The 27,075-nt window shown below is 37.3% G+C and overlaps 1 protein-coding gene across 3 annotated transcripts in view; it reads right to left on the bottom strand.

Annotated features, from left to right (window-relative positions):
* Nucleotides 1-27,075, bottom strand: part of LOC150099031 (serine/threonine-protein kinase Nek8-like) — a 1,046,903-nt gene that overhangs the window by 15,893 nt on the left and 1,003,935 nt on the right. For all 3 annotated transcript variants that reach the window (XM_090405252.1, XM_090405251.1, XR_016549512.1), the window contains 2 exons: nt 25,313-25,475; nt 9,433-9,537 (listed from right to left, as the gene is read on the bottom strand). In XM_090405252.1, coding sequence (XP_090261378.1) covers nt 9,433-9,537; nt 25,313-25,475 — 268 coding nt within the window. Of the gene's footprint in view, nt 1-9,432; nt 9,538-25,312; nt 25,476-27,075 lie in introns of those variants that run through there.

Genomic DNA, 27,075 nt, shown 5'->3' on the forward strand with positions numbered 1-27,075 from the left:
AACCAGGTCATCATACCAGGCCTTGATAAGACTTCATTTGGACTTCTTCTTCTTATTGTGCTATCTTCTATCGAAGGTCAGCGACCATCTTGGCGAACAAACTGCGGTCTTGTGCTAATCTGAGCAGTTGTGCACTGCTCTTTCCTGTCCATCATTTGGACTATTATTATTTTATTTTGGGGTGCTTAAGGGTCAAAGCTGTATAACTGAGAGGAGACCTCCACATAGCCTTTAAAGGAATGCGGAGAACCGACCAGGGCTTCTGACCTAATGTCCAATCCTCACCTTCTCGTGGTGCACCCTGTTGGGTATCTACTTTGATACTGAACGAACGAGGATGGGCTGGCAATTTGGGATTTAGCCGACCAAATTGTATTCTTATTGGTTAAACCAAAATAAAAAAATAATGGTACAACATGACAAAATTTCATGCCGGCTGGGGCGTCGCCCGGTTAAACAAGGCCCCCGTTGTTTTCGCCAGGGAACCAGGGCGAACAGCGAAAAGTCAGCTACTGGAACAAATCTGAAAACAAACCCCAACTCAACATCACCAGAGTTAAAGATCGGTACTATCAACGTAAGAAGCCTGAATGGCAAAGAAATGGAGCTAGCTGAGGAATTAGATAAGTACCAGATCGACATAATAGGGGTGACTGAAACAAAAAAGACCAAAACTGGTGAGATCTTTCTGAGCAATAAATACAAAATGTTATATTCAGGCAATGCCAATCAAGGAAAAGAAGGAGTAGCCATAGTATTCAACACAAAATACGAGGCTAATCTTCTTGAATGGCAGTCAGTCTCAAGTAGAGTAATGTGGGCAAATATGAGAATGGGGAACTGGACAATGAGACTTATTTGTGCCTATGGTCCCACAGAAGGTTCTACTAAGGTAGAAGTGGAGGAATTTTTTGAGGCTTTAGAAAAAGCAACTGACACAATGAAAAAGGAAAAGTTGTTCCTTGTTGGGGATCTAAATAGTAGAGTAGGAAATGATTGTGAGACATACAAAACTATTTTGGGAAAATTTGGAGAAAAGAGCAAAGCTAATAATAATGGCAAATATCTGTTAGATTTCTGCTCAGGACATGGACTGGTTATTACTAACACCATGTTCCAACATAAAAATGTGCACAAATTCACATGGAGAGAAGAGGCTAGGAATAAGAAAAGTCTCATTGACTATGTTATTGTTGATAGTAATGTTTTCTCCCTGGTGCAGGACACCAGAGTGTACAGAGGATTTGAAATTGGAAGTGATCACTATTTAGTCTTGAGCAGGATAAAATTGAATTTCATATTGAAAAGAATAACATGTAAGAAAGTTTTAAAGCGAATAAAAGTTGAGCAGCTCTCAGATGTGAACTGTAGACTAAAATACAGAAATATTATTGAAAAGAAAATGAAAGAGTTTGAGAACAGGAATCAAACCTTGGAGATTCAGTGGCAAACTCTGAAGGAAACATTGATTGATTCTGCCAGAGAGGCATGTGGTGAGGTTGTGTGCAAGGATAAAAAAATCAGAACTCCCTGGTGGACACAGGAAGTTAACGAGGCAGTGAAGGAAAAGAAGAAAGCATATCAAAAGTTCCTGGCAAATAAGTCAGCTTTTACTCTTACAGAATACAGAGACAAATGTAAGAAAGCTAAACAGTGTGTAAAACTAGCTAAACAAAAGTCATGGGAGGACTTTGGCAAGAATATAGAAAATAAATAACAAGAAGGTGGCAAAATATTCTGGAGGTTGTTGAAGAAGCTTAGGAATGGAGGAAAGAGTGCTGTAAAAGGAATTAGAGATGATAAAGGTGAAATGAAAACAGGAGAAAAAGATATCCTTGAAGTATGGAGTAATTACTTTGAAAAACTGCTAAATGAAACAAGCAGTGATGACAGCACAGTGATAAAAAACACTGACCAGGCATGCAGTCAGGAATACATATCCATACTTGAAGTAGAAAAAGCCACCAAAGGCTTGAAATGTGGAAAGTCAGCAGGAGTAGATGATATTCGACCAGAAATGCTGAAGTATGGTGGTATAAGAGTCTTACAGTGGCTGCACTGCATAGTTCAGAACGCCTGGACAGAGGGACTAATTCCCGATGATTGGAGTAGAGCTCTCATAGTACCCATATATAAAAAGGGAAATAAAATTGAATGTGAGAATTACAGAGGTATTTCCCTATTGAGTGTTCCTGGCAAGATCTATGCAAGTATACTTGAGAAACGGTTGAGAAGAATTGTGGAAGAAAAGCTTGGTGAAGAACAAGCTGGATTCAGGCCAAATAGAGGCTGTCAGGATCAGATCTTCACTTTACGACAAATAGTCGAGAAAGCATGGGAATATAACAAAGATCTGTATTTAAGTTTTGTCGATTTGGAAAAGGCATATGACAAGGTGCCAAGAGAGAAGCTATTCAATACGCTGCAGTTATATGGTGTCAATGGGGCATTATATCAAGCAATACTTAGACTTTATTTGAGTTGTGAGTCAGCAGTAAGAATTGAAGGAAGTACAGGAAGATGGTTTAATGTTAAATCTGGTGTGAGACAAGGATGTACATTATCCCCTCTGTTATTCATTATCTATATGGATCACATTATGAAGGAATGTGGTATTAAACCTGATATCAAAATTGGAGATGTTAATGTCAGCTCTTTGCTTTATGCGGATGATGTTATACTTCTAAATAAATCCGCTACAAGTCTGCAAGATTCTCTGACTAAATTGAATAGCTGTTGTAATAGATATGGTATGAAGGTCAGCAATAAAAAGACAAAGACAATGAAAATAGGCAGAATCATTGAAAATGTCAACTGTGTTGTGAATGGAGAACCTGTGGAACAAGTAAAACATTTCAGCTACTTAGGCACAATTTTTACTGAAGATGGTAAATTAAATATAGAAATAGACAACAGAATCAGCAAAGCTGGTATGGTGGGAAGTCAATTGAATAAATTCATATGGAATAAGAAAGAAATTAGTCGAAACACTAAATTAACTGTATACAAGACAGTGTTCAAACCAATTTTAACTTTTGGATCTGAGAGCTGGGTCAGAAGTAAAACACTTGACCAAAGACTAGAGACCGCAGATATGAGAGTCCTGAGAAAGATTAGAGGCATGAACAGATGGCATCAATGGCAATATCATATTAAAAATGAGGATATTAGGAAAGAACTTGACATTGTCAGCATCCAGGAATGCGTTAGCAGAACTAATCTCAGATGGTATGGTCACTTGAATAGAATGGGAGAGGAAAGATTAGCAAAACAAGTGTTCTCTGCCAGGTTGGCAGGAAAACGACCCAGAGGAAGACCAAGATATAGGTGGATTGATACGGTACAAAGTGCCTTAGACGATAGAAATATAAGATCTGATAATGTTGGAGTCTTGACAAGTAACAGACTGATTTGGAGGAAAATTGTAGATAGGAAGTTAGTAATGATGTAATTTTTTCATGTAGTACTGTCATATCCTGTACACCCCTTGAGGGTACATGGCAGGAATTTGATGATGATGATGATGATGATGATGATTATTATTATTTTATTTCGTGACACCTCCAAAGAGCCTGAAGACTCATCGCAGGAGGACACCCACAGTACAATTCTCTTTCTCCACCACTACACTGAACCTCTACTACCAATCATCTAAATCAGGCTGTCCAAAACACTGCCAGCATGTCACATAAGGCCCGTGGTGCGATTTTGTGTGGCCCGCCTGTGGGTTTTGATTTTCATGAATGAAAAAATAAAATACCAATCTGAATTGAATGCGTATTAGATATTTTAATTCTATCACTAATATATAATCTCGATGTTGGTAATTATATTTGATGTTTTTATATCACTATATATCCCTGTGTTTATCAAATATTAGGTGTGTCAAAGAAGCGTTGTTACACTGTTTTGTTCCGAAGCGCATGCTCCGGTTGCTCACGGGGAACGTGAGTGGGCCATTAGTGTTGTTCATTTCTTTAGCTTTTCAGGTTGTGTCGCTGCTGCTCACCAAATTACTAGATACGCATTGTGATGCAGCCCTCGGATAAATCTTTTTTTTTAATGTGGCCCTTGAATTACCTAAGGTTGGACAGCCCTGATCTAAATCAATGACATCCACCACAACTAGTGTTTTTTGTCTGAACGTGTATTGCGCTCAGGTCTGGTCTCCATTGCGATTCTGATACAGTGGAGATTGCAAAGGAAAGTGTTAAATATGATATCAGGATTGTGGAATACTGATTATGAAGAGACAGATTGAGAATGTGTAGAATGTAGACACTACAAACAGGAGAAAGAGGGGGTGATATGATTGAGACTTACTAACTACTGAAAAGGTTATACAGGATACCCATAGATGGAATTTTTTAATTATATGGAGGGTGAGAAAAGGATGAGAGACTTTCCACAGAAGCTTACAATGAATGCTATCAAGAAGGGGGTTAGAGCTAGATTATTCTCTCTTGGTGATGATGCAAAGTTTTGAATGGATTGTCATTGACTGTTGTGTGTACAAGTAATGTAAACAAATTCGAGAACAGGTATGGCAGCAGGTGTGGTTAGTATCTGGCCTACCTCCTCACTCCTGGAGATCTCTCTCTTACTACTATTACTATTATTCAGGCCTGCATGGAATCAAAAGACTCATTGTGGGAGGCCCCATCTTAGAAAACATCAAGTCTATCATACCACTCCTTGAATTCATTCACTATTTGTGCTCTCACCACTCTATCAGGCAATTTACTCCATGTTTCAACCACCCTCCATATAAAGAAACCACTCCTCACCCTCTTGCTCACAGTTTCCTTCCATAAATTCCATGGATAGCCCACTGTCCTCACTTCTTCCCCCCTGTTCCATTAAATGAAAGATTTCCCCAGTGTCAATCCTGTAACTACCTCTCAACAGTTTAAAAGTCTCAATCATATCACCTCTCCTTCTATCTTCCAAACTCTGCAGTCCACATTCCTTCAGCCTGTCTTCATAACTAGCAATGTACAGTCCCGATACCATTTTGAAATTAAAGATGTCAAGAAATGATATTCCCAGTTTCATCCTTCGTTCAAGTATAAGCAAACTAAGTTTGTGCATGAAATCACTTCACATTAACTTCCTTAGTATCCCATTATGCAATGCAAATATGCTTAGATGAAGTCATATCTCTATATATAAATGGTGTCACACCTTATTACTAAAATACTCTAGATTAGAGATAGATGTGGAAAGTTTTTTCAGTTAGTTATACTATAAATTAAATATGCCAAGAAATTATAGTCTTGTTTTCATCTTTTATCCAACTGTAAGCAAATAAAATCTTGGTTATCTGCCTCTGCACCCTTTTCAAAGTTAATTTATCCCTTTCAAATAATGGGGACCAAATTTGCAAACAATAGCCCAAGTGTGGTCTGATCAGGGTTTGATACAATGAAACGACAATTCTCTTTTGTCTTCAGGTCAGCATCCTTTTCAGTATTGCAGCAGTCCTCTGGGTTACTTTCACCACCTTTGCAATATGTTCCCTCAATTTCAGTTCCTAGCAATCATTACTCCCAGATTCCTTGCCTCACCTACTTCCTCTGGTACAGTTCATCCAACACAATATGCAGCCTCCCATGGATATATCCCAAACTTCAAGACTTTACATTTAGCTGCATTAAACGTATATCCCCATTCATTTTCTGTCCAGTTTATTCAAATCCTCTTGCAGGGCTACCACATCTGCACTATTACTAATAACCTTTTCCAGCTTCACATAATCTGCAAACATCCCCCCCCCCCCTGTAATCCATTGACAATGTCATTGATGTAAAGGTTAAAAAATACAGGTCCCAGTATTGAGCCCTGTGGGACCCCACTTGTAACCTTCTGCCTCATTGATATTATTCGCCCCCCCCCATACACAACTCTAATACCTTTCTGATAGCCAATCCTGAATCCAATTCACTCACATGATAGAAACTTACATGTTGTAACTTAAATATCAGCTTATCATGTGGTAGCCTGTCAAATTCCCTTGTAAAATCCAAAAAAATGAAGAATACACCTTCCCTCATCAACCACTCTTGTCACTTTATTATAAAAAGCAATCATATTACTAAAACAAGAGCACCCCCTCATCTGTCCAATGCGCTATATGATCCCTCAGTATTCTCTCTCTCTCCAAGATCTTAAAAACTACCGATAAAACGCAAACTGGTCTATAGTTTTACACTTCCAGTCCTTTAAGTCCTTCCACTCCTTCGGTACCTTACCCTTGGCCAGACTTTCATTGAAAACCAAGGCCAAGGGAGCTGTCAGTTCTTTAGCACATTGTGTCAAAACCTTTTGCAAAATTCCATTCAGTCCCACTGCTTTATTGACATCCAGAGTACTCAGTATTTGAAACACAGTTTCCTATTACATTTCTGTTTCTTGAATCTGCCCTATCCATCTAGTATTAAAGTCTACTTCTCACGGATAAAATACCCCATTAAAGTGTTCACTGAACAGCTCCACTATGTCCTTTTGCATGAATCACTCTATTCCCATTTTTATCCAACAATGTCATTCTTCCACAATCATTTCTTCTCCTACTGGCCACATAGCTAAAAAGTTCCTTAGGATTTTCATTGGATCTCAGGGCCAATCTCTTCTTATATTCCAGTTTCGCCTTCCTTACCATAATAGTCACTCTCCTGACCTGAGTCTTATATTCTTCATGCATCTCATCTATTCCAAAATCTCTTTTTTTAACTGTTGTTGCTGTTTGATATTGTTTGTCATCCACTTTACACCAAATTGTGTTTTCTTCTTCACTCATGGTATAGAGCTTGCCATTGCTGCTAATAAATATTCCTTCACAAGTTCCCAAACACCAATGCTTTCTTGCACTTCCAATTCCTCCCTCCATGGAACTGTTCCAAGTTCATATCTAAGACTATTACAATCACCTGTCTTATAATTCCACATACATTCCTATCTCTTCGATACTTTTGCTTGTCAATTCATCTTCCAAGTCAAAACAACATGGTCACTCTCTCCAACTGGGAACAAAGATGCCATCTCAGTTATAATCAGCTCATCAGATACTATGACCAAATCCAAAACTTCTGAACCTCGTGTTCCTTCTACTACATGTTGCCTAATACATTTGTCCCTCAAGAATTCTAGAAATTCTATTCCCTTATTACTAGATGCAGTTTCCTCTTCCCAATTTATACTGTTGAAATTTCCCATAGTAATCATTCTATGATTACTATGGGAAATTTGTTGAAATTTGCCATAGTAATCATTCTTTTTGCACTTGGCAAGCCCAACTGCTTAAAGATCACCTGCTCTTATCACCCTCTATGCTCCCTGGCATGTAGCAACACCCCACTAAATATTCTGTCCTGCCCACTACTACCTCACACTATATGCTTTCAAAACCATTAATGGCACTGCCTCCCAAATCCTCCCCTCTGAGAGGACATAAGTCATCACTTATCATAAGCAGTACTCCACCACCGTGTTTTCCCTTCCTATCCTGCCGAAAAATGTGGTACCCTTCTACTTCTATTCCTTTTCGGTCAACCATGTCTCAGAGATCTCAATAATCTTTGGCAATGCTGATACTATCAGCACTACCAATTCATCTCCTTTATTCCGGATACTCCTAGCATTAATATAAAGAATAAAATGTCACTGCTTCTATACCCTTTCAGACTCCAATGGAATCATCATTATCCCATGTATTCTCCCTTCTCTCAAGCACTTATTCCCACAAGAAGCCACCTCTGTTACTATCCACCCTGATAATTCTAGTTTCCCTGCATTGATACACTGACTCGTCAGAGAACAGCATTCTCTCCAGATGCCTATATCCTTCCTCATTCAAATGCAAGCTGTCTCTTGCATATACTTCCTTTTTTGTTCTCAAATGCCCTCCAAGCATCCACAATATTCCAAGCCTCTCTTTTGAAACATTCTGACTATTATACTATTCGTTATTAATACTCTTCTCAACAGTTCTGCAAAATCATACCTGAACAACACACATACACACTATCTTCACTCTCCCCATCTTCTTCTTCTTCTTCTCTACTACTAATAATAACAATAACAAATCAGCAATAAAAAGATCAAAATTATGAAAAATAGGCAACAAAATAGAAAACTTCAGTTGTATTCTCAATGGAGAATGCCTACCTTTAGATCAAGTAAAACATTTCACCTATTTAGGTACTGTTTTTTTGTAAAGATGGTAAATTAAATTTGGAAACAAATAACAGAATAAGCAAAGCTCGCATAGTAATGGTATGGTGGGCAGCTGAATGAATAAATTTATATGGAATAAGTGAGAAATCAGCAAAACCACCAAACTGGCAATAGTGTTCAAACTAGTTTTATGTTATGGATCTGAGAGTTTGGATAGAAATACAGCATTTGATCAAAGATTAGAGATTCTGGATATTCCTGGCATTAGTATAAAGAATAAAAATGTCACTGTTTCTATACCTATCAGACATGAGAGTTCTGAGAGAAATTAGTAACCTGAACAGATTGAATCAATGGCTGAATCATATTAAAAATAAAGATGTTAGTAAAGAACTTGACATCATCAGCATTCAAGAATAATGTGAGAAGAAAGATTAACAAAACATGTGTTTGATGCCAAGATGGTAGAGAAAAGACTCAGAAAAAAGACTAAGATCGTGTAGACTGATTTAGTCAAGTGCTTCGAAAGACTGAAATGTTAAATATATGAACACTGGAGTGCTAACAAGCAACAGAATAATTTGGAGGAAAACTGTTGAGAGGATATTAGTAATAATGTAAACTTAATCATGTAGTACTGTCATAATAGCCTGCACCCTTTGAGGTTACATATTAGAAAATTGATGACTTCAGTGGTCACATGTGATTAAAATTTAAAACTGTAGGAGACTTTTTTTTTGTTACTTTTATTTTCATAATGCTGTTAGCTTTTTCACTATAATAATGCCTATGCAACACAGGGGAAATATTTATAGAAACTTAAATTGATTTTAATTATTTTTAGACTTCAATTTTCTTCCATTAAAGCAATAAGATGACTAAGGATCAGTTCCAAGCTTAAAATATATCACCAAAATATAAATGTGTGTGTATATATATATATAGCAATTTGTAGTATTAACTCAGTACTGGGATATGTTCATATTTATATATACTGACTATAACCGAGACTAGAATAACAATTAAATTTATTCAAAATGCAACATGTTTCATCGGATTGTCCGACTTCTTCAGGTGTGGGAACATAGAAAGCAAGTAAACACTATAAGAAACATCATATCACTATAAAACGACTATTATAAAATCAGTTAGCTTTGAACTGTAGCTACAGTCCGTGTTGAAGTTCTATTGTTCATATATATATATATATATATACTGTACTCACAAACAGTCTTCACTAGTTAATGTTTTGCATACCTGAACTGTAGTCATCTGTGAGTGATAATTATGAATCAATAGTTTCTGCTTTGCCAGATCTGCTTTAAGCTGTACAATTTCTTTTTCTAACTTCATTTCTCTTTGCTAAAAATTCAGTAATTATAGCAGTCAAATTGTTAAAATAAAAGAAAGATTACTGAACATACATATAATAAACTGCTTTCATGATAGATTACATAAGATTATTATTATCTGGAAACAGTTGTCTGTTAAACCCATCCCAATATTATCATTAACATACAAATTAAACAACAGTGTCCTCCCCCCCCCCCCCCTTACACAACTTGCTGATACCTATCTAATAGCCAGTCACCTATCCAACTCACTAATCTAGCATCCCATCCCACCTGCACCGATTTAGTTACCAACTTGATATGTGGCAATCTAAAAAAGTGCCTTTACAAAATCTAAGTATACTACTGGATATACATCTCCTTGTCCAGATATACTTGGATGCGGTGGTAGAATGGGTGTACCTATAGGAGACCAGGTCTGGCATTCTCTTCTTTTTGCTGAAGATCAGGAGATCCTCTCACAGTACAATGAGAATGTGAAATACCAGATGAGAAAACTATTTGATCTTGTAAACATTGGGAATTGAAAGTCAATGTGTTAAAAATTAAGTATAAGCAAACAAAGTTTGTGCGTGAAATCACTTCATGGCTGGGTTACTTGTGAAAAGCTTGAGTGACAGTTCAACAGATCTTGAGTTAGAGGCAGGAACCATAAAATCAGTGGATGAGTTGAAGTATCCTGCCTCTATGATGGATAACTCCAGACATTGTGAAGTGGACATAGTATTTTGAATAGGACAGGCACAAGCAACTATTAGAACCATGAATGGTGTTTTATGGAATCATCAGGTCTTGAGGAAATTTAAGAAGATGCCGGTATAATGACTTATGGATACAAGTATTGGATCCTTATTAACAGCCAAAGGAATCAAGTAGAAGTTGTGGAAATGGACTACTTTGGACAAAGCATGACAGTCACACATATGGATCATCTAAATAATGCACATATTTGAACAGAGGTGCACAGTTGAACAGCCTGTTATGGAGAGGACAGAAGCATGTGATTTGAAATGGTATGAACGTGCCCAGAGAATGAAGGAAGATAGCTGCTGAGAATTATGAACTGGTCACCACCTTGGAAGGAGAACAAGAGGAAGACACCAAAGGCTATGGAAATGGAAAAAAGAGGCATATGGGATGAGGACTGGAGGAATTGTGCAGAGTGAACTCTGAGAATAGGCATTGGCTGACAAGTGAAAAGCCTGAAAAAAGTAAAAAAGAAAAATTATGATACATAATTAAGTTGATGTAAATCTGTAAATGTTGATGTAGTCTGTAAATACAAACTCCCTTTAATAAATACATGCTGACAATCACAGAGAATACTGTTGTTATTCTCTGAATAATGCTGTGGACATAAGGAAGAGACTCAAGAGGGAAGCAGTGACTGAAAGAATTATGGATATAATTCCCTTGCTATAATTATAGCACAATTCTTTTCTTCTTGTCCTTTCTAATCCTTGTGAAAAACATATTATCCTTCTTTTTCTATTTCAATCAGGATATCATGCTCATTTAACTATGTTTGACTAATTCCAACCATTTTTGAGTGGATAAACTCAATCAGTGAAACAGCTTCATCTTCCTTTTATTTTTGATACTCATAACTTTCTTAAATAAAAACAACAGTAAACTTTTAGGTCTATAACCAGTACTACTTATCCCGTCTATTGGCTCTGATTTCCTCTACCACACCTGCTCGCACCCAATCATCTTATCAAAAAATTAACGATAGGGAATGGATTTAAGTACAACAGAAAAATCATCGCCTATAGCTAGCACACTAGTCTCAGTATCAGTGTTACATAATAACAAACACAACATTTCTGATCTTTCACGTGAAGATGCTAACAAATATGGTTTGAAATTGCTGAAAATTTTTAGAAGCAAACATTTCCATGTAATTTATCTACTACTGAATTCTATGCACTGCTTTTATTAAAACAAAGACCCATATACGAGGGTGGTCTGAAAAGTTTTCGGCTGAACAATGAGAAAACGAATTTATAATTTCAAAATTATTTTTATTTTTCAACATAATCTCCATCTATGAGTTTAGCCAAGTGGCTATGTGCTTCACAACCATATGCCTGGGAAAGAAGTGTCCTGGGTTCGATTTGCTGACGTGAGGAGCTTAAAGATCTTTCTTAGACATAGCCAAGTTAGCCGGTCTTGGGCGTGGACTGCAGGGTTTTTCTCCCCAGTTTATCTGCAGTTTTTCCTCCCACAAGCAGACAAACTGGCCCCGTGAACACACGCATCTACAGACATAGGACACACCGGGAGGCATAGTACTAGCCACCTTAATCCTCGGGACGGGTACAGCTTAGAAGGGCTAAGGATAGCTCCATAACATGCCACTAGGCCTAATACGTGAAGGGAAGAAGAAGAAGAAGAACATAATCATCCTCAAGACTAATACATTTATTCCAGTGATGCTCCAGCACCATTATCCCATCCCTGTAGTGGTTCTCAGTAAGATCTGCAAAATACCCCTCTACAGCTGCAATAACTTCTTGATTCGAAGAAAAACGCTGCCCAGCCAGGAAGAGTTTTAGTTTTGGGATGAGATATAAGTCAGAGGGAGACAAATCTGAGAAATAGGGTGGATGTTCCAACAGTTCATAGTTCAGATCACTTAATTTTCCCATTGCCAAAACCCCTTTGTGGGCAGGTGCATTGTACTGATGAAAGATGATTTTTTTATTCTGCAAACCGGGTCTTTTCTCACAAATTTTTTTGTCTAGTCTGGTTAAAAGATAGTAGTAATATTCTAATACTCTAGTTACTGTTTCATCCTTTTCAAGATAATTAATAAACAAAATGCCTTTAGCATCCTAAAACACCTTTGCTGCTGATGGAACTGACTTTGTCTTTGGCACTGAACAACCGGCTTCTGTCCACTGTTTTGACTGCTGTTTGGCTTCTGGTGTTTAATGGTCCATAGTAATAAATCAATGCACAAAATCAGTTTTATTCTTGTTAAAATTCTAAGCAGTGTTCAAGGATTTTCATGCGAGTGCGTTTTTGATCTGATGTGAGCAAGTGGGGCACCCATCTTGCAATTCTTCATGCAAAATATATCCTACACGTTCTTTTGAAATGCCTATAGTCTCAGCAATTTCACACACTTTCACTCGCTGGTCATCCAATACTATATCATGCACTCGATCAATGATTTCTGGTGTTGTTACACTTTTTGGATGTCCTTCACATAGATCATCTTCAAGGCTGGTATGGCAGGCATTTCTTATTTGTCGAAAATGAAGGAGAAGAGTGCCCATAAACTTTTATGAACTTCGATTGAATTTCTTTTTGGCTTTGAATCATCTTTTAGAAAGTATTTTATAACTGCACGATACTTAATTTTATCCATTTCAAAGGATACAGACAACACTTTTGCTTCAGACAGCTGTATAAAACAAACTACTTGATAGAATGACTTGCAATTTCACATGGATGCTTATGACAGATGTACCAACTTAGAAAAAAAAAAATCTTGCCGATAGTGTTGCCATTTATGATTGAGGCCAAGAACATTTCAGACCACCCTCGTATCTATTTCTCAAGCAAAGGAAAGGCTATAGTTGTAATGGATAAGGCCAGCTATGAGAGAAAGACAGACAGGATATTGAAAGACAAAAGTGAGATATTTTAGTCAGTTTTGACAATGTTTTTCTGTTTTACCAACATTCTATTGTCTGATATCATCGTCATCAAATTCTTGATATGTACCTTGTACCCTCAGGGAGTGTACAGGATAATTATGATAATACTGCATGAAAAATTTACACCATTACTAATTTCTGATCAACAATTTTCCTCCAAATGAATCTGTTATCTGTCAAGCCTCCAACATTATCAGATGCCATATTTCTTCTTTTAAGTCACTCTTTGCTGTATCAATTCATCTACATTTTCGTCTTCTTTCGGGTCATTTTCTTGCCAACCTGGCAAAGAACACTTGTTTTTGCTAATCTTTCCTCTATGACTATACCACCTGAGATTAGCTTTACTAGCACATTCCTGAATGTTAACAATGGCAAGATCTTTCCCAATATCCTAATCAATCAGTTAAAAATTGGTTTGAACTGTCTTGTATCGACGTGTGGTACAGAAGAACAGAGAATGAAAGAAAGAGTGAATAGGAAAAGCATAAAAGTGCAAGAAACTGGGAGAAAGGGGATAGAATTGTATGAGGACTCAATGATAAGGGGTATACTTAATGAGAAAGTGACAAAAGCATGTTTTCCAGGTGCAGAGATAAAGGATTTAGTGATGCTGTAAGTATGCAGAAGAATGAAGCGAATGAGTTAATTGTTTTGGCTGGCACAAATGATTTGAAAGGTGAGAAATATGCAATGAGAGAAGATATGAAAGAGTTGTTAGTTGAAGCAAAAACGAAGAGTAAGAAAGGAAGGATTGTGAATCTGCTGCCTTTGTATGATAAGACAGAACTGAGAAGAAGGACCCTGAATGCTGATGAGAAGATTTTTTGTTTTTTTCACTTTCAGGTCTGGTATCTTACCCAAGTTTTCTTTTGTGTAATCCTGCTACCACCTTTTTTTTTTTTTTCACTTGGATTGTTACATTGAACCCTGCAGAGAACCTCTGAAAACTGCTGGCTAACGGAGCTCTGGTACACCCAATTCCATGAAGAGCGTCTGTTCTGATCAGAAACATACTACTGTGTCCAGGGTAGCCGACACGTTGAGAACTGCAGTCTGGAATCTCAATGAGAAATATACTATGAGGACACATGCTACTGCGTTCGTGGCAGCCGATGCATTGAGAGTTGCAGTCAAGAATCTCGATGAGAAATATGCTATGAGGGCTCTCAACATACTTCAGCTAAACATCAACGGCACTCAAAAAAGATGGAAGAGCTTAATAACATTTTATACAAAAAATAACATTCACATTGCAAGAAATTAAACTAAATCAAAATCTGAAGCTTCAAATCAAATGCTATTCAACATTAAGGAAAGACAGACTGGATCGACCTGGTGGAGGGCTAGCTATACTCTTACGGACCAAACACATTAAATATAAAGAAATCGTATCAACTATAAACAGCAATATAAATAGTAACACAGAGGTCAAGCAGTCAAGATATTTCTACCAAAATGCCTTATTACAATAGTCAATGCAAAGTTGGTCGATTGGTAGAACTAACAGCTCACGCAAAACGTTAAGCAAGTTTGAGTGCAGTTAGTAGTTGGAAGGGGAATTTTTGGTTCGATGCTGTTGGCACACTCTCCCTCGATGAGTCTTTGGATTCCCTGGAGGTGTCATATAATAACAATAATAATAAAATCCAGATAACACAGATATCAATACAGAACTAATTAAGCAACTAAGTCAAACAATTCAGATACAAAGATCCTTTTAGGAGATCTAAATGCCAAAGCCCAACTTGGGGCTCCCCACAACTAGATTGGAAAGGAGCACAAATAGAAGACATAATTGATGATCTAAACCTTGAGATCATAAACAACAAGCAAAATACAAACCTGTCAAAACAACAGGCACAGAATCAGCATTAGACATCACAGCAGTACATTATGAAACTGCAAGTCTTACCCAGTGGAAAATACTAAAGAATGCCATCAGTGATCATAGACCTATTATTACTACCATTATTTGTTAGACCAAAAACCACATACAAAGAGAGATTTTGGAACTTAAGAAAAGCCAATTGGACTAAATACACACAAGTACTAGAAACATATTGCACTGGTCCACCTACTAGTGAAGATCTTGATCAGTAACTACTAGAATTAACTCACGACATACAGAGAGCTGCAAAAAATTCAATTTCTAGATGACTCAAGAAAAACAATTAGGTTCCATTTTGGAATGATCATAATATCAATGCTATGATCACTGAAAGAGATAATAATAATATTATTATTATCATATAACACCTCCAGGGAGGGTACCTACTCTACAATTCTCCATCAATCCATCAACCACAACTACCTTCATCATCTACACCAATGCCATTTACCACTGACCACCACTAGTATTTTCATAGACAAACATCCATGCCAACATAGGGAGTCGAACCCACAGCCTTTTGGCTGGAGAGCAGATATGCTAACCACTCGACCAGCCAGGCCGGCAACGAACAGTTAAAACAAAACAATACAGAAGACAACAGAAGGAAGTTAACAGAATTAACTCAAATCATAGAAGATGAAATTTCTAACTGCAAACAAAAAAAGTGGGAAGAATTCTGCAATAGACTAGATACAAGAAAAGACTCACAACACTGGAATATCATCAGATTATTGAATATTATTATTATTATTACCACCCCAAGATCTCATGGAGGCAAAGACTCATCTGGGAGGTAATTTTATCACACACACACACACACAGCTCATCATACCGTGTTTTAAACACATTCAAACTCTTTGCAGACACCACGTTCTCAGGCAAGGCATTCCAATCATTCACAACTCTGCACGAAAAAACCTGCCTCTCACTCCCCTACTCACACCCTCTTTATACAGTTTCCAGGGATGACCTCTGGTTCTCCCCTGATCTCCCACTATTCTCTGTAAAACTTCTCCAACATCGATCCTATAACAACCCCTTACCAACTTGTAGGTCTCTATCATATCTCCCCTCTTCCTCCTGTCCACCAGACTCTGCAAATTACATCTTCTCAATCTTTTCTCATATTTCTCATACTCGACATTCCAGAGGTCAAAAACTACCTCAGTCAGTCTCCTTTGGACCCTTTCACAACACGACACTTCCAGATACTGATCACTCTTTGAACACAATCTCCTCAGGAACTAATACAGCAGCAATAAACAAACAAATGGACTAGCCAAGCATTATTCTAAAGTAAGCAAACTGCAATACAACAAAGAAGACAAAAAGTAAAAAATTATGCAGGAAAATTGCAAAACATCTGCTAATACAATCCAGAACCTATCCTTCTGAAAACATCTTTACTCAAGACCTCACAATGACAGAACTAGAAACATCAATTAGTCAAATTGACCCTGACAAATCACCCATAATTAATCTTATCTTTGGACACATGATTAAAAACATGGGAAAAATAGCCAAAAAATGTCTTCTGAAGATATTTAACACTTCCTGGAATACAGGTAAACTAACAAAAATCAATCTGGAAAATCAGTCATTATACCCTTACTAAAACCTAACAAAAATCCTAGTGACTGTAAAAGCTACAAACCAATAGCTTTGGCTAGCACTCTCTGCAAACTAAATTGAAGGAATAATACATACTAGACTTATGAACTGGCTCTTAGAAAATAACAAGATCAACTTTTACCAAACTGTATACAGGTCTCAACACAGTACAGAAGATCAATTATTTTATCTTTGCCAATCAGTCATAGATGGCTTTCAAGAAAAACCACCAAAGAAGACAACAGCAATATTCTTGGATCTCACAGCTGCCTTCGATCACATGTGGAGACAAAAATTAATGAAAATTGCATACAATACTGGTATAAGGGGGAATATATTAATTTGGATTTCAGATTTCATGAAAGGAAGAAAAATGAAAGTTAATGGAATTTATTCCAACATGCATTGAACTTGGGCTGGAGTCCCACAAGGTTCTGTCTTAAGTCCACTCCTATTTCTTATCTATATGAACAATATTCATCCTCACACAACAAATGACACAAAAATGGCATGCTATGCAGATGATATAGCAATCTGGCACACAAACAGTAATTCTCAACAATCTGGAAAAGTCCTAAATAATTCAATAAAAGGCTTAGAAAGATGGGCAAAGGAACTTAAATCACAGATAAATCCAGAACAAACAAAACTGAGCATCTTCTCCACTGATAGAAAAAATAAGACAATTTCAACCCTCGAATCAAAATATATAATACCAAAATAGAAAAAAACAGTCTCCAAAATACTTAGGCCTAACCCTAGATACTGAACTGAGATTTACAACTCATATTACAAATATATCTAATAAAGCTCTTAAAAAACTTAATATCATCAAAAGGCTCACATCTCCTTCAGGACTTTCGATGCATGGACAAGAAAATCTAGACTAAAGAGATCATCCACTTTACAATACGATCATGAAATTAGAAAACAGATTGACTTAGAACACCTGTCCATTGAAATAAGCAAAGAGCCATTCCTTTCCATTATTTTACCAAAAACATAATGATAAACTTAAATCTCCTAGAACCTTATGAAGCACTCAACCAAGGAGGTTCAGGGGTTTTTCTAACTCTACCTGGAGGAGAGGAAGTGCAAATCAAAACCACAACTGGCAAAATAGCTTCAAACTTCACTTGTGAATTAACAGCCATACACAGCTCTCAAGTTCTATCTCTCTAATCCAGTAATAAACATTACAGAAGGAATAACCATCTACAGTGACTCTAAATCTGCACTTGAAACATTAAAAAATGGAAAAACAAAACTCACACAGGAAATTCATGAACAACTAACAACGTTAAATTTCAAAAATAAGAAGTGTATACTGCAATGGATACCAGTCCATGTAAATATTGAAGGCAATAAAAGAGCAGACAGTCTAGCCAAAGAAGCAAGACATTTACCTCAAAAATTAGACCCACTATCACTAACTGATGCTGATTCTGTTGCCAAAATAAGATTGGTAAAACAAACACTCAAGAAGAAGAATGAAATCAGCGAAATGAATGAAAATAGAGAAATAACCACACTCATTCAAATTAAGTGGATATTGAATCCAACATTATTTCAAAGCCGAATAGAGAAACTACAAATTTTGTGCCAAATATATATATAGAAACTATAAAAGTTTTGGCGGATCCAAGCGTAAGCAAACCTTTCATAACAAGGGCAACTCGTAGTAAAGGTGAGGTAAGCTCTGATCACTATCCTTAGTATTTCCCATAATGTAAAACACATCTCCCAGTGGACATGTATGATGTTATACATTATGGGGGGGGGGGGGGGGGGTCACTACCCAGACTGGTTGCACCCTTTGTTGAGATCTCGTCAGTGGGAGCCAGACCCAGATGTAAATACTCAGGTTGAAGTGATGCAGAACTTATACTTTACCATATGAGTTGCCAAAAAAGGTGTCACATCACAAAAGGCACCAAGAATTACTGAAAAAAAGAGAGCCAAAAGGCTTCACTTCGGTGATGCAAAATTATTCAAATTAAGTGGATATTGAATCCAACATTATTTCAAAGACGAATAGAGAAACTACAATAGTTTCATACTGAATATATATATATAGAAACTATAAAAGTTTCAGCGGATCCAAGAGTAAGCAAACCTTTACTATGAGAGGGGAAACTCGTAGTAAAGGTAGAGTAAACGACAATGATCACCAGACTAAGGACGGAACATTTTAAAGGCATGATTCAACCAGATAGTAGTAGGAGCTATGAAGCATGTGATTGTGTTGGAAACACTAGTGGTGGTCGTGGGCGGTAGATGGCGTTAGTGTAGTTGCGGTCAGTTGGTTGGCGGAGACAGAGTTGTAGAGCAGGTGTCCTCGCTCAATGAGTCTATTGCTGCTCTGCAAAAAATTGACAATAACCTTGATAAAAGCTCTACTCCATCAAAGTTCAACAGATTGCCAAAGTTCCATGGTCATATCAAGCAGCTTTTCAATGAGCTCAACAACAGAAGATTGTGCAGGAGGAAAGGCGTGCAGTTTAGTGATGTACGGAGTGAATTTCATGGATGAAAGGACTTATATATACCCAACGGACTACATTTAAATGGTTATGGAGTTAGATGTCTGGAGAAAGGGTTGTTTAGTGAGAGTGTGGTAGTGCAAAACAAGGAAAATTAGAGATATTATGGAGAATGAAATCAAGCATGTGTCTATCCACCCCCGTGATAAATGAGCATGTGTATAATAATGATTATGCAATGCCAAATAGGATTTCATAGGTCTCTGATTTGAATGGGTTGGTCATGACATTACACATGGGTGGTTGAGCCGTGGAATGCATTGCCTGATGGAGTGGTGGGAGCGAGAACGGTCAGTGAGTTTAAAGAGTGGTATGATAGACTTTGTGTTTCTCAGGGGGGGACCTCCCCTCGATGAGTCTTGAGAGACTTTATGTCTTAGGAAGGACCTCCCTCGATGAGTCTTTTGACTCCTTGGAGGCCTGAATAATAATAATAATAATAATAACTATAAGTACAAAGGGATGTTGAAATGTATGTACACAAATGCAAGTAGCAGGAATAAGGGTGAGGAGTTTTTGACAGTGGTAAGCTCGACTTAGCCAAAAATTATAGGCATCAGTGAGACATGGTTGACTGAAGCAATATAGTTATTACAGGGATAGAGTGTAAAGGATATTGTATTTTCAGGGAGGATTCAAGGAACAGGACAGGTGGGGTATAGCTGCAGAATTACAACCAACAAAATTAGAAGTTAAAGAGGATTTTAGGTTTGAGAGATGGTTCCTTTGAGGCTGTCTGGTGTGAGATAGGGCAAATAGGATAAATTATGTTGATGGGTGCTGCTATAGACCAGTGGGTCCACAGGAAGACACAGATGCCATGTATTGGCAGATTATTGGCTTATACAATGAGTGTAGGGCAAACAATTATTATGAAAGAGTTTAACCATGGAGACAACAATTGGAGGGAGGAAAGGGTGCATGGCAAGATGGAAGTACGATTTATACAGTTGCTAAGGGATAATTACATGAAACATGTTATGGGGGGAGACAAGGGGTTTGAGAGTGTTGGATCTGATAACAGCATCAGAAGATCTATTCATAACCAAGGCAGAAGACACTCTGCCTCCAGTTTGGGAGAGTGACCATGCAGTCTTGCTGTGGGAAGTTGCCAAACATGTAGGGTTTTTCTGTCAAGAAGGGGGGATTTATGTTCAGCTATATATAAGGCTGGTGATTATGAGAGACTCAGGAGTAATCTTGGAACAGTGCCATGGCTTGAGAAGCTACAAGGAAGGCATGTCAGTAGTGCATGGTAAATGGTCAGAGATTGCTTGAGAGTAGCAGTATCAGACTGCATACCCAAGTCTGATACTGGTTGGAGATATAAAACAGGAGCCTCAAAAAAAGAAAACATTCTGGAGGAAATATAAAAGAAAAAGTGATGAGCATACTTATGAGCTGTAAATACAAAGTGCAAGCAAAAAGGGTGGTAAGAATTAGCCAAACAGGTCAAAGTAAATCCAAAAGAGTTTTTTTGTTATGTAGCAAGTAAGAGGAAAAAAAGCTATGGTAAATTAATTTAAAGTGTTCACGGTAGGAAGGTGACTGAACAAAAGGAAAAGTTTAGTTGCCAAGTGATTTTTGTACAGGTGTATCATCCAGGTGGTGATTTTACATTTGCTGATGTTAGAGATGCATATCAACATTGTAGTAGATGAACAGGAGAGGTATTAAGCATATTTAAAAATATGAATGTGAATACAGCAGTGGGACTGGATGGCATATCAGCCCATGTACTGTATGAATGTGTAAGTGAATTGGCATTGCCCCTGACGAAGTTATTCAATCTAAGTCTCAGCTCTGGTAGGGTTCAAGGGAGAGGAAAGAGGTTAAAATTACATAAGTATCATTGCATAAAGGTGGCTCCAAGACAGAGATATCAAATTACAGGCCAATTAATATATCAGGAGTGGAATACAACAGTGGGTGGATAGGGATATGATACTCTAAGTGGGAAGCATGGCTTTGTAAAGGAGAAGACCTGTCTTCTTAGTAACTTAGTTACATTTTATAATAAGGTGACAGCAGAACTGGATAAAGGTAATGGCTACACTACTGCTCAACCTTGCCAAGGCATTTGACGAAATACATACTGCATGGAAAACTATTACAAAAACTGGAGCAAATGGGAATGGATATGAGACAGGTAGCATGGATAGGAGGGATGGCTGATGGACAGACAACAAAAAATGGTATATGGTGGAGTGGAATCTAGGAGAATGATGACTAGTGGAGTACTTCAGGGTTTGGTACTAGGGATAATCTTTAATTTGTATATCAATGACATAGGGAATAATTTAAGAGGGGATATTCAGTTGTCTGCCGATGATGCAAAAATGGGGAGAGCAATAGTTGATAAAGGTGATTCAGATATCTTGTAGAATGATATAAATAAATAGGCATTGCGGGCAAAGAATGGATTGTCAATTTAATGTTGCAACACGTAAGATTATGCACTTCTGGTTGAAAAGGGTGCATGTGGTGTATCTATTGATAGTATTCTATTGCAGGAAATTGATAAGGCTCAGGACGTGGGGATAATAGCAGACAAAGGGCTGGAGTTCAGAGGGCATATTGCAAAAGTTGGTAAAATAGCTCAATGAATAACTTGGATGTTGACAAACATGTTAACAAGTAAATATATGGAAGTTATTATCCCTCTTTATAAGGTCATGAATTCAGCCATATCTTGTCTACTGTGTACAGAATCGGTCACCTGGGTTTCATGAGGGAGACCAGGAGGAGTTGAGTAGATTCAGAGATGAGTGACTGAGATGGTGACATTTTATTCAGTCTGGAATGCTCCCTATGAGGATAGGTTAAAGGTTTATGGGTTACAAAGTTTGGTTGATAGGTGGAGAGGGGACATGGTAGAAATCTTTAATATATCAAAGGGTTTTATAAAATTGATGCAAGTGAAAATTTTCAATATATGACAAATAGGTCAGAGATCTAGGGGCTATCTGTGGAAGTTGTGTAAGAGTATGATTAGTTGGGATATGTGGAACAGATGCAAAAAGTGGTGAGTAAGTGGAATGGATAGCCAGAATTGGTTGTGTTTCCTGATGGTGAATGATTCAAGAAGAGATAAGATAGGATTTGTGTGTATGATGGTTGATTTTGGTCTCCCACAATGAGTCTCCAGACTCCATGGAGATGGTGTAAACTAATAATAATAATAATAATAATATAGCTAATTTAGTGTTTTGACTAATTTCTTTCTTATTCGTATAAATTTATTCATGCAAGTGAAATTTAATTTGCCATTTTAACTAAAAATTATGCCTAAATAGCTGAAATGTTTTACTTGTTCTATAAGTTCACCATTCAGGATACAGTTGATAGTTTTCAATATTTCTGTCTATTTTCATTGTCTTTGTCTTTTTATTGCTGATTTTCATATCAAATTTATTACCAATATTCCATTGTCTGATACCATTATCACTATCAAACAGGATAATAATAATTATTATTACTATTACGTGACATCTCCAAGGAGTCCAAAGACTCATGGAGGGAGGGCATCTACTCTACAACTCACCGTCTCAACCCACCAACTACAGCAAAAGCATCATAATACACTAACGACATCTACTGTCCACCACCACCACCATTTTCACAATCACAAACATCCTTGCCCATGGCAGGATTGGAATACACAGCCTTTTTGGCTGGAGAGCAGATATGCTAACCACTCGGTCAACCAGTTCAGCAATAATTATGACAGTGCTAGATGAAAACGTTACCAACATTCCATTATCTGATGCCATTAGTTTCCTACATGATGATTTCCCTCCTAGTGTAAATATTTTTGAATTTGTTATAGGATACAATCAGGTTGTTTCAGCTAGAAAAACAAGATCTGCAAACAGATTGAGGAGATAGCCATGTCTATCCCTTGGGTGAAGTATTTTCTTAAACCATTTGGATGATACTTTAATAAATTTAGTTTAATCCTTTATCCAAGTGGGAGCAACCCAAGTTTGCACCTGAAAATATCTTCACCACTGAATACATCAGATCAATAGTTTTTTCATCAGATCATGTGTTTTCATCATGGAAAAAGAAAATTCTGGTAGTTTACTATTCTTGAATATCTTTCTTACTCATACAGCCTCCAGTACTTTGTTAAATAGGTGTTTATCAAAAACCTGCCTTTATTGGCAGATATATATGTAGGCTGTTCAATAAGTAATAAGACTATATTTACACAGAAAACAGATTACCTTTAATCGTCATCATTTACATGGTCTTTTTTGAAGTAACTACTGTGAGACATGATGCATTTGTCCCAACGTTGCATTCACTTCTTAAACACATGTGAGAGTCTGTTTTTTGAGAGTTCTTTCAAAACCGCCTCTGCAGCTTTTACACATGCTTTGTTGCTTTTGAAATGGCGGCCTCTTAATGGTTTCTTGAGCTGAGGAAACAGCCAGAAATTGCACGATGCAAGATCAGGACTGTATGGAGGGTGTGGTAGGATATCTGTGTTGTTCATCTGCAAAATGTCCACTACACAGCCAGCAATATGTGGCCTTGCATTATCGTGGTGCAATAAGAAGCCATTCTCCAGCAATGGACGCTTCCTTTTGACGTGCTTGATGATAATCGCTGCTGTGTTGATCATTGTCTCTGTGATGGACGTTGAAGGTCTTCCCTCACATTCAAGAGCTTCCACGTTTTGCCTTCCTTCCTTAAAAGTTTTATGCCAGCGAAAAACACTTGCCCTCGACATTGCTTCATAGTGGAAAGCTTCACGTATCATGTTAAAAGTGTCCGATGCCGAATTTTGCAAACACACACAAAATTTAATCACATAACGCTGTTCCAAGGACGCTTCCATTTCAAAGACTGGTCGCGCCTCATAGGCGCGCCGATGAGCACTTGCGTTTAGTCATGTGACACTCTGGCACATCAGCCCATTTTGTTAATACAGACAGCAACATTTCTTTATTCCACAGAAATTAATATTGTGATGAGTGGTTTCGCCACAGTAAAATTAGTCTTATTACTTATTGAACAGCCTATGTGTATATCAAAAGTCTGCTCATCATGCCCCCCCAGCAAATTCATGTTGCTAAGACATTAATTATTAGAGCACGTAATGTCTGTTCTTCTCCCTCAGTCTTACAACAAGAACTTCTCACTATAACAACTTTCATGGAATTAAATGATTACATAGTTAACAACTCATGAAATCTAACAGCTAATTGACTCCTACATTCTGCCTAAGGATTCTTTGCTAGACTGCAGCATTCCAATCCCTTATATTTCTGGCATCTCGGAACATATTGGTAGAATTTTGAAGATGTTTCACTTTAAACCCACATATTTTCGTATCAATGAAATTTCTCATCTGTTATCATCCAATAAGGCAAACTGTCACCTCTCTCTTTAGTTGGTATTTAACAGATCCCTTGTGAATGTACTTTGACATAGTTTGCACAGACAGGCCATTCTGTGGCAAAAAAATTAATGAACATTATTACTACACTGAATACTTGAAACCTACTTTTAAATTAGTATTGATACTAAACACATTATCCTGTGGAATGAAGTTCGTCTTCTCTATAGAAGTCTTTTAAATATGCCTCTTCAAAGAAGGTTGCGAAGTCCTTGTACATAGGCCTATCCTGAATTAGAATGATTCTCTCTCTCTCTCCCAAAAGTTTGAGAGATTTTCATTTTACATAAACATCAAAAATGTTTTTTAATATTATTTCTCTAGCATGCAGAACTGTTTTAAATTGGTAAACTGATTGTTGTATTTACCTTGTATTTCTGTTTTATGAATTTTCTTGTTGTTTACTCACACTGTTGATGCACTGTTACTTTCAGTATGAAATATTTGTGTTTTTCATTAAAGTTTATTATTGTGGTTATTGTGTTATCTTCATTATTTATTTCTAATTAGTCTAATTAGAAATAAAATAATTCATTTCTTCTACAGCAGAAGAAATGGATTATTACATTCCTTTACAAACACAGTTGATAAATGAGAATTAACTTACTTGGAGATTGATATTTAATCAATACCAATAATGTACGTTCTAAATTTATCTTTACCTGCTGTATAGCATGTTCCTGAATATGCATATTTTTTTGTTTAACTGCTTTCTCCAAGAGATTTCGTTTCATTTCAGTTTCAGCTTGTTTATTGGTCATAATTTCCATTTCTCTATTGAAATCACATTCCTTGCTTTTATATGATTTATCACTTTGCATTGAACTGAAAAATAATTTACCATATAATTTACTTAAAGCTGTGTGTATCATAATATCTTTTGATATCACAAAAATGCTAATATTTTTTAAAACAAACTTTTCAAAGATTATCTAACTTCAGATATATCTATATATATATATATAAATATATAGAGGGCCGAGCACTCAAGATTTAATCTTGGAGGGGGATGAGCACTCATGATTTAATCTTCAGGAGCCGAGTTGAGTAGATGATTTGAGAATGCACACCATATTGTATACGACCTATAACTGAGCATCTGCAGTGAATGCCAATACATGATACCCGTAATCTCCTCTGGCCAGGCTCAGGCAAACGAAGTAGTGCTCGGTCTGCAAGAGCACTACTTCGTTCGCCTTGCGTTCACAGCAGCCAGGATTCCAGAGGTATAGGGTATTCCCACCTTATACGGCCGTTAATTCATAAGTAGTATAGAAATAGATTTTTGGAACATTTTCTAGTGTTTATTTCCTTTTTCTTTTGGGGGCCAGGGCCCCTTGGCCACCTACCTGGATGCGGCACTGTATATATATATAACATACAGTGTTTATATATATTTAGCATTTAGTTTAGTTGTTCCTCGGCAGTAAGGAATGATGGTGGCTGCAGCTGCAATTACAAATGACATGTCACAAAGTCCTCTGCCATTTAAGGACTCTATTACACATAACATAATAAAGGACTTTGTGTGTATCTTGCATGCAGTGCTTGCAAGATACATACATCCTGGGAGTTGGATATGTGACAGGTAAGAGAAGGGGAGTGTGTATATGCACAAAATGTAGGCAATGGGAGGAATTAAGTGAATTAGATATTTTGATAACCGACCTAGTTACATCAGGGACAGGAAATGAATGTCGTCAGACGAGCAGCGTGATAGGAGAGAATAATGAGCGAAATATGAATGAGAAAATAAGAGTAAGGAGTGTGGAAGACTTGAATGACTGTGAAGTTTTGGGAGATGGTCTCGATTGGGAGAATGAATGGCGAGTAAGAGTGACTAACTTGCAGAGAGTGATAGATGAGCTGAAAGAGGAGGTGAAATGTCTTGTGAATGAGATGAGCAGTATGAAAGATGAGATTAGGAGAATGGAAGAGATGAATGCAGAGTAGGAGTGAGAGAGAGTTTTGAGAATGATAGAAGAGGAGAGAACAGAAACAGTAGGAGAGAGAGTTATGGGAATGATAGAAGAGGGGAGAATGGAAACAGGCAGAGAGAGAAAATGAGAAGAATGTAAGGGAGTGCAGGAACCAGGGAAAGAGTGATGCCAGGACAGCAGGTAAGTAGGGGAACACAGAGAGAAAGGGTTAGAGGGGAAAGAGAGAGAGAGAGAGGGGGATGCAGGTGAGCAATCAAGGAACAGAGTGGTAAGAGGTGTGATGTATGGAGACTCGATGATCTCTGGTGTGCAAGATAGGATGCCAGAGGTGTATTTTCCTGGAGGGACGATAGAAAATGTGGCTATGGCAATTAAGAAGAGTAAAAGGATGGATAAAATGACTTGAGAGGCAATGTAAATTGGGCAGCGAGAGATCTGAGATTCTTGCTTGAGGTTGTGCAAAGGAAAATGCAGAGAGGAAAGAT

This window comes from Typopeltis vanoorti, chromosome 15, assembly GCF_054136105.1.
Source record: "Typopeltis vanoorti isolate ZY-2024b chromosome 15, IOZ_Tvanoo_1.0, whole genome shotgun sequence".
In the NCBI taxonomy this organism is placed as follows: domain Eukaryota; kingdom Metazoa; phylum Arthropoda; class Arachnida; order Uropygi; family Thelyphonidae; genus Typopeltis; species Typopeltis vanoorti.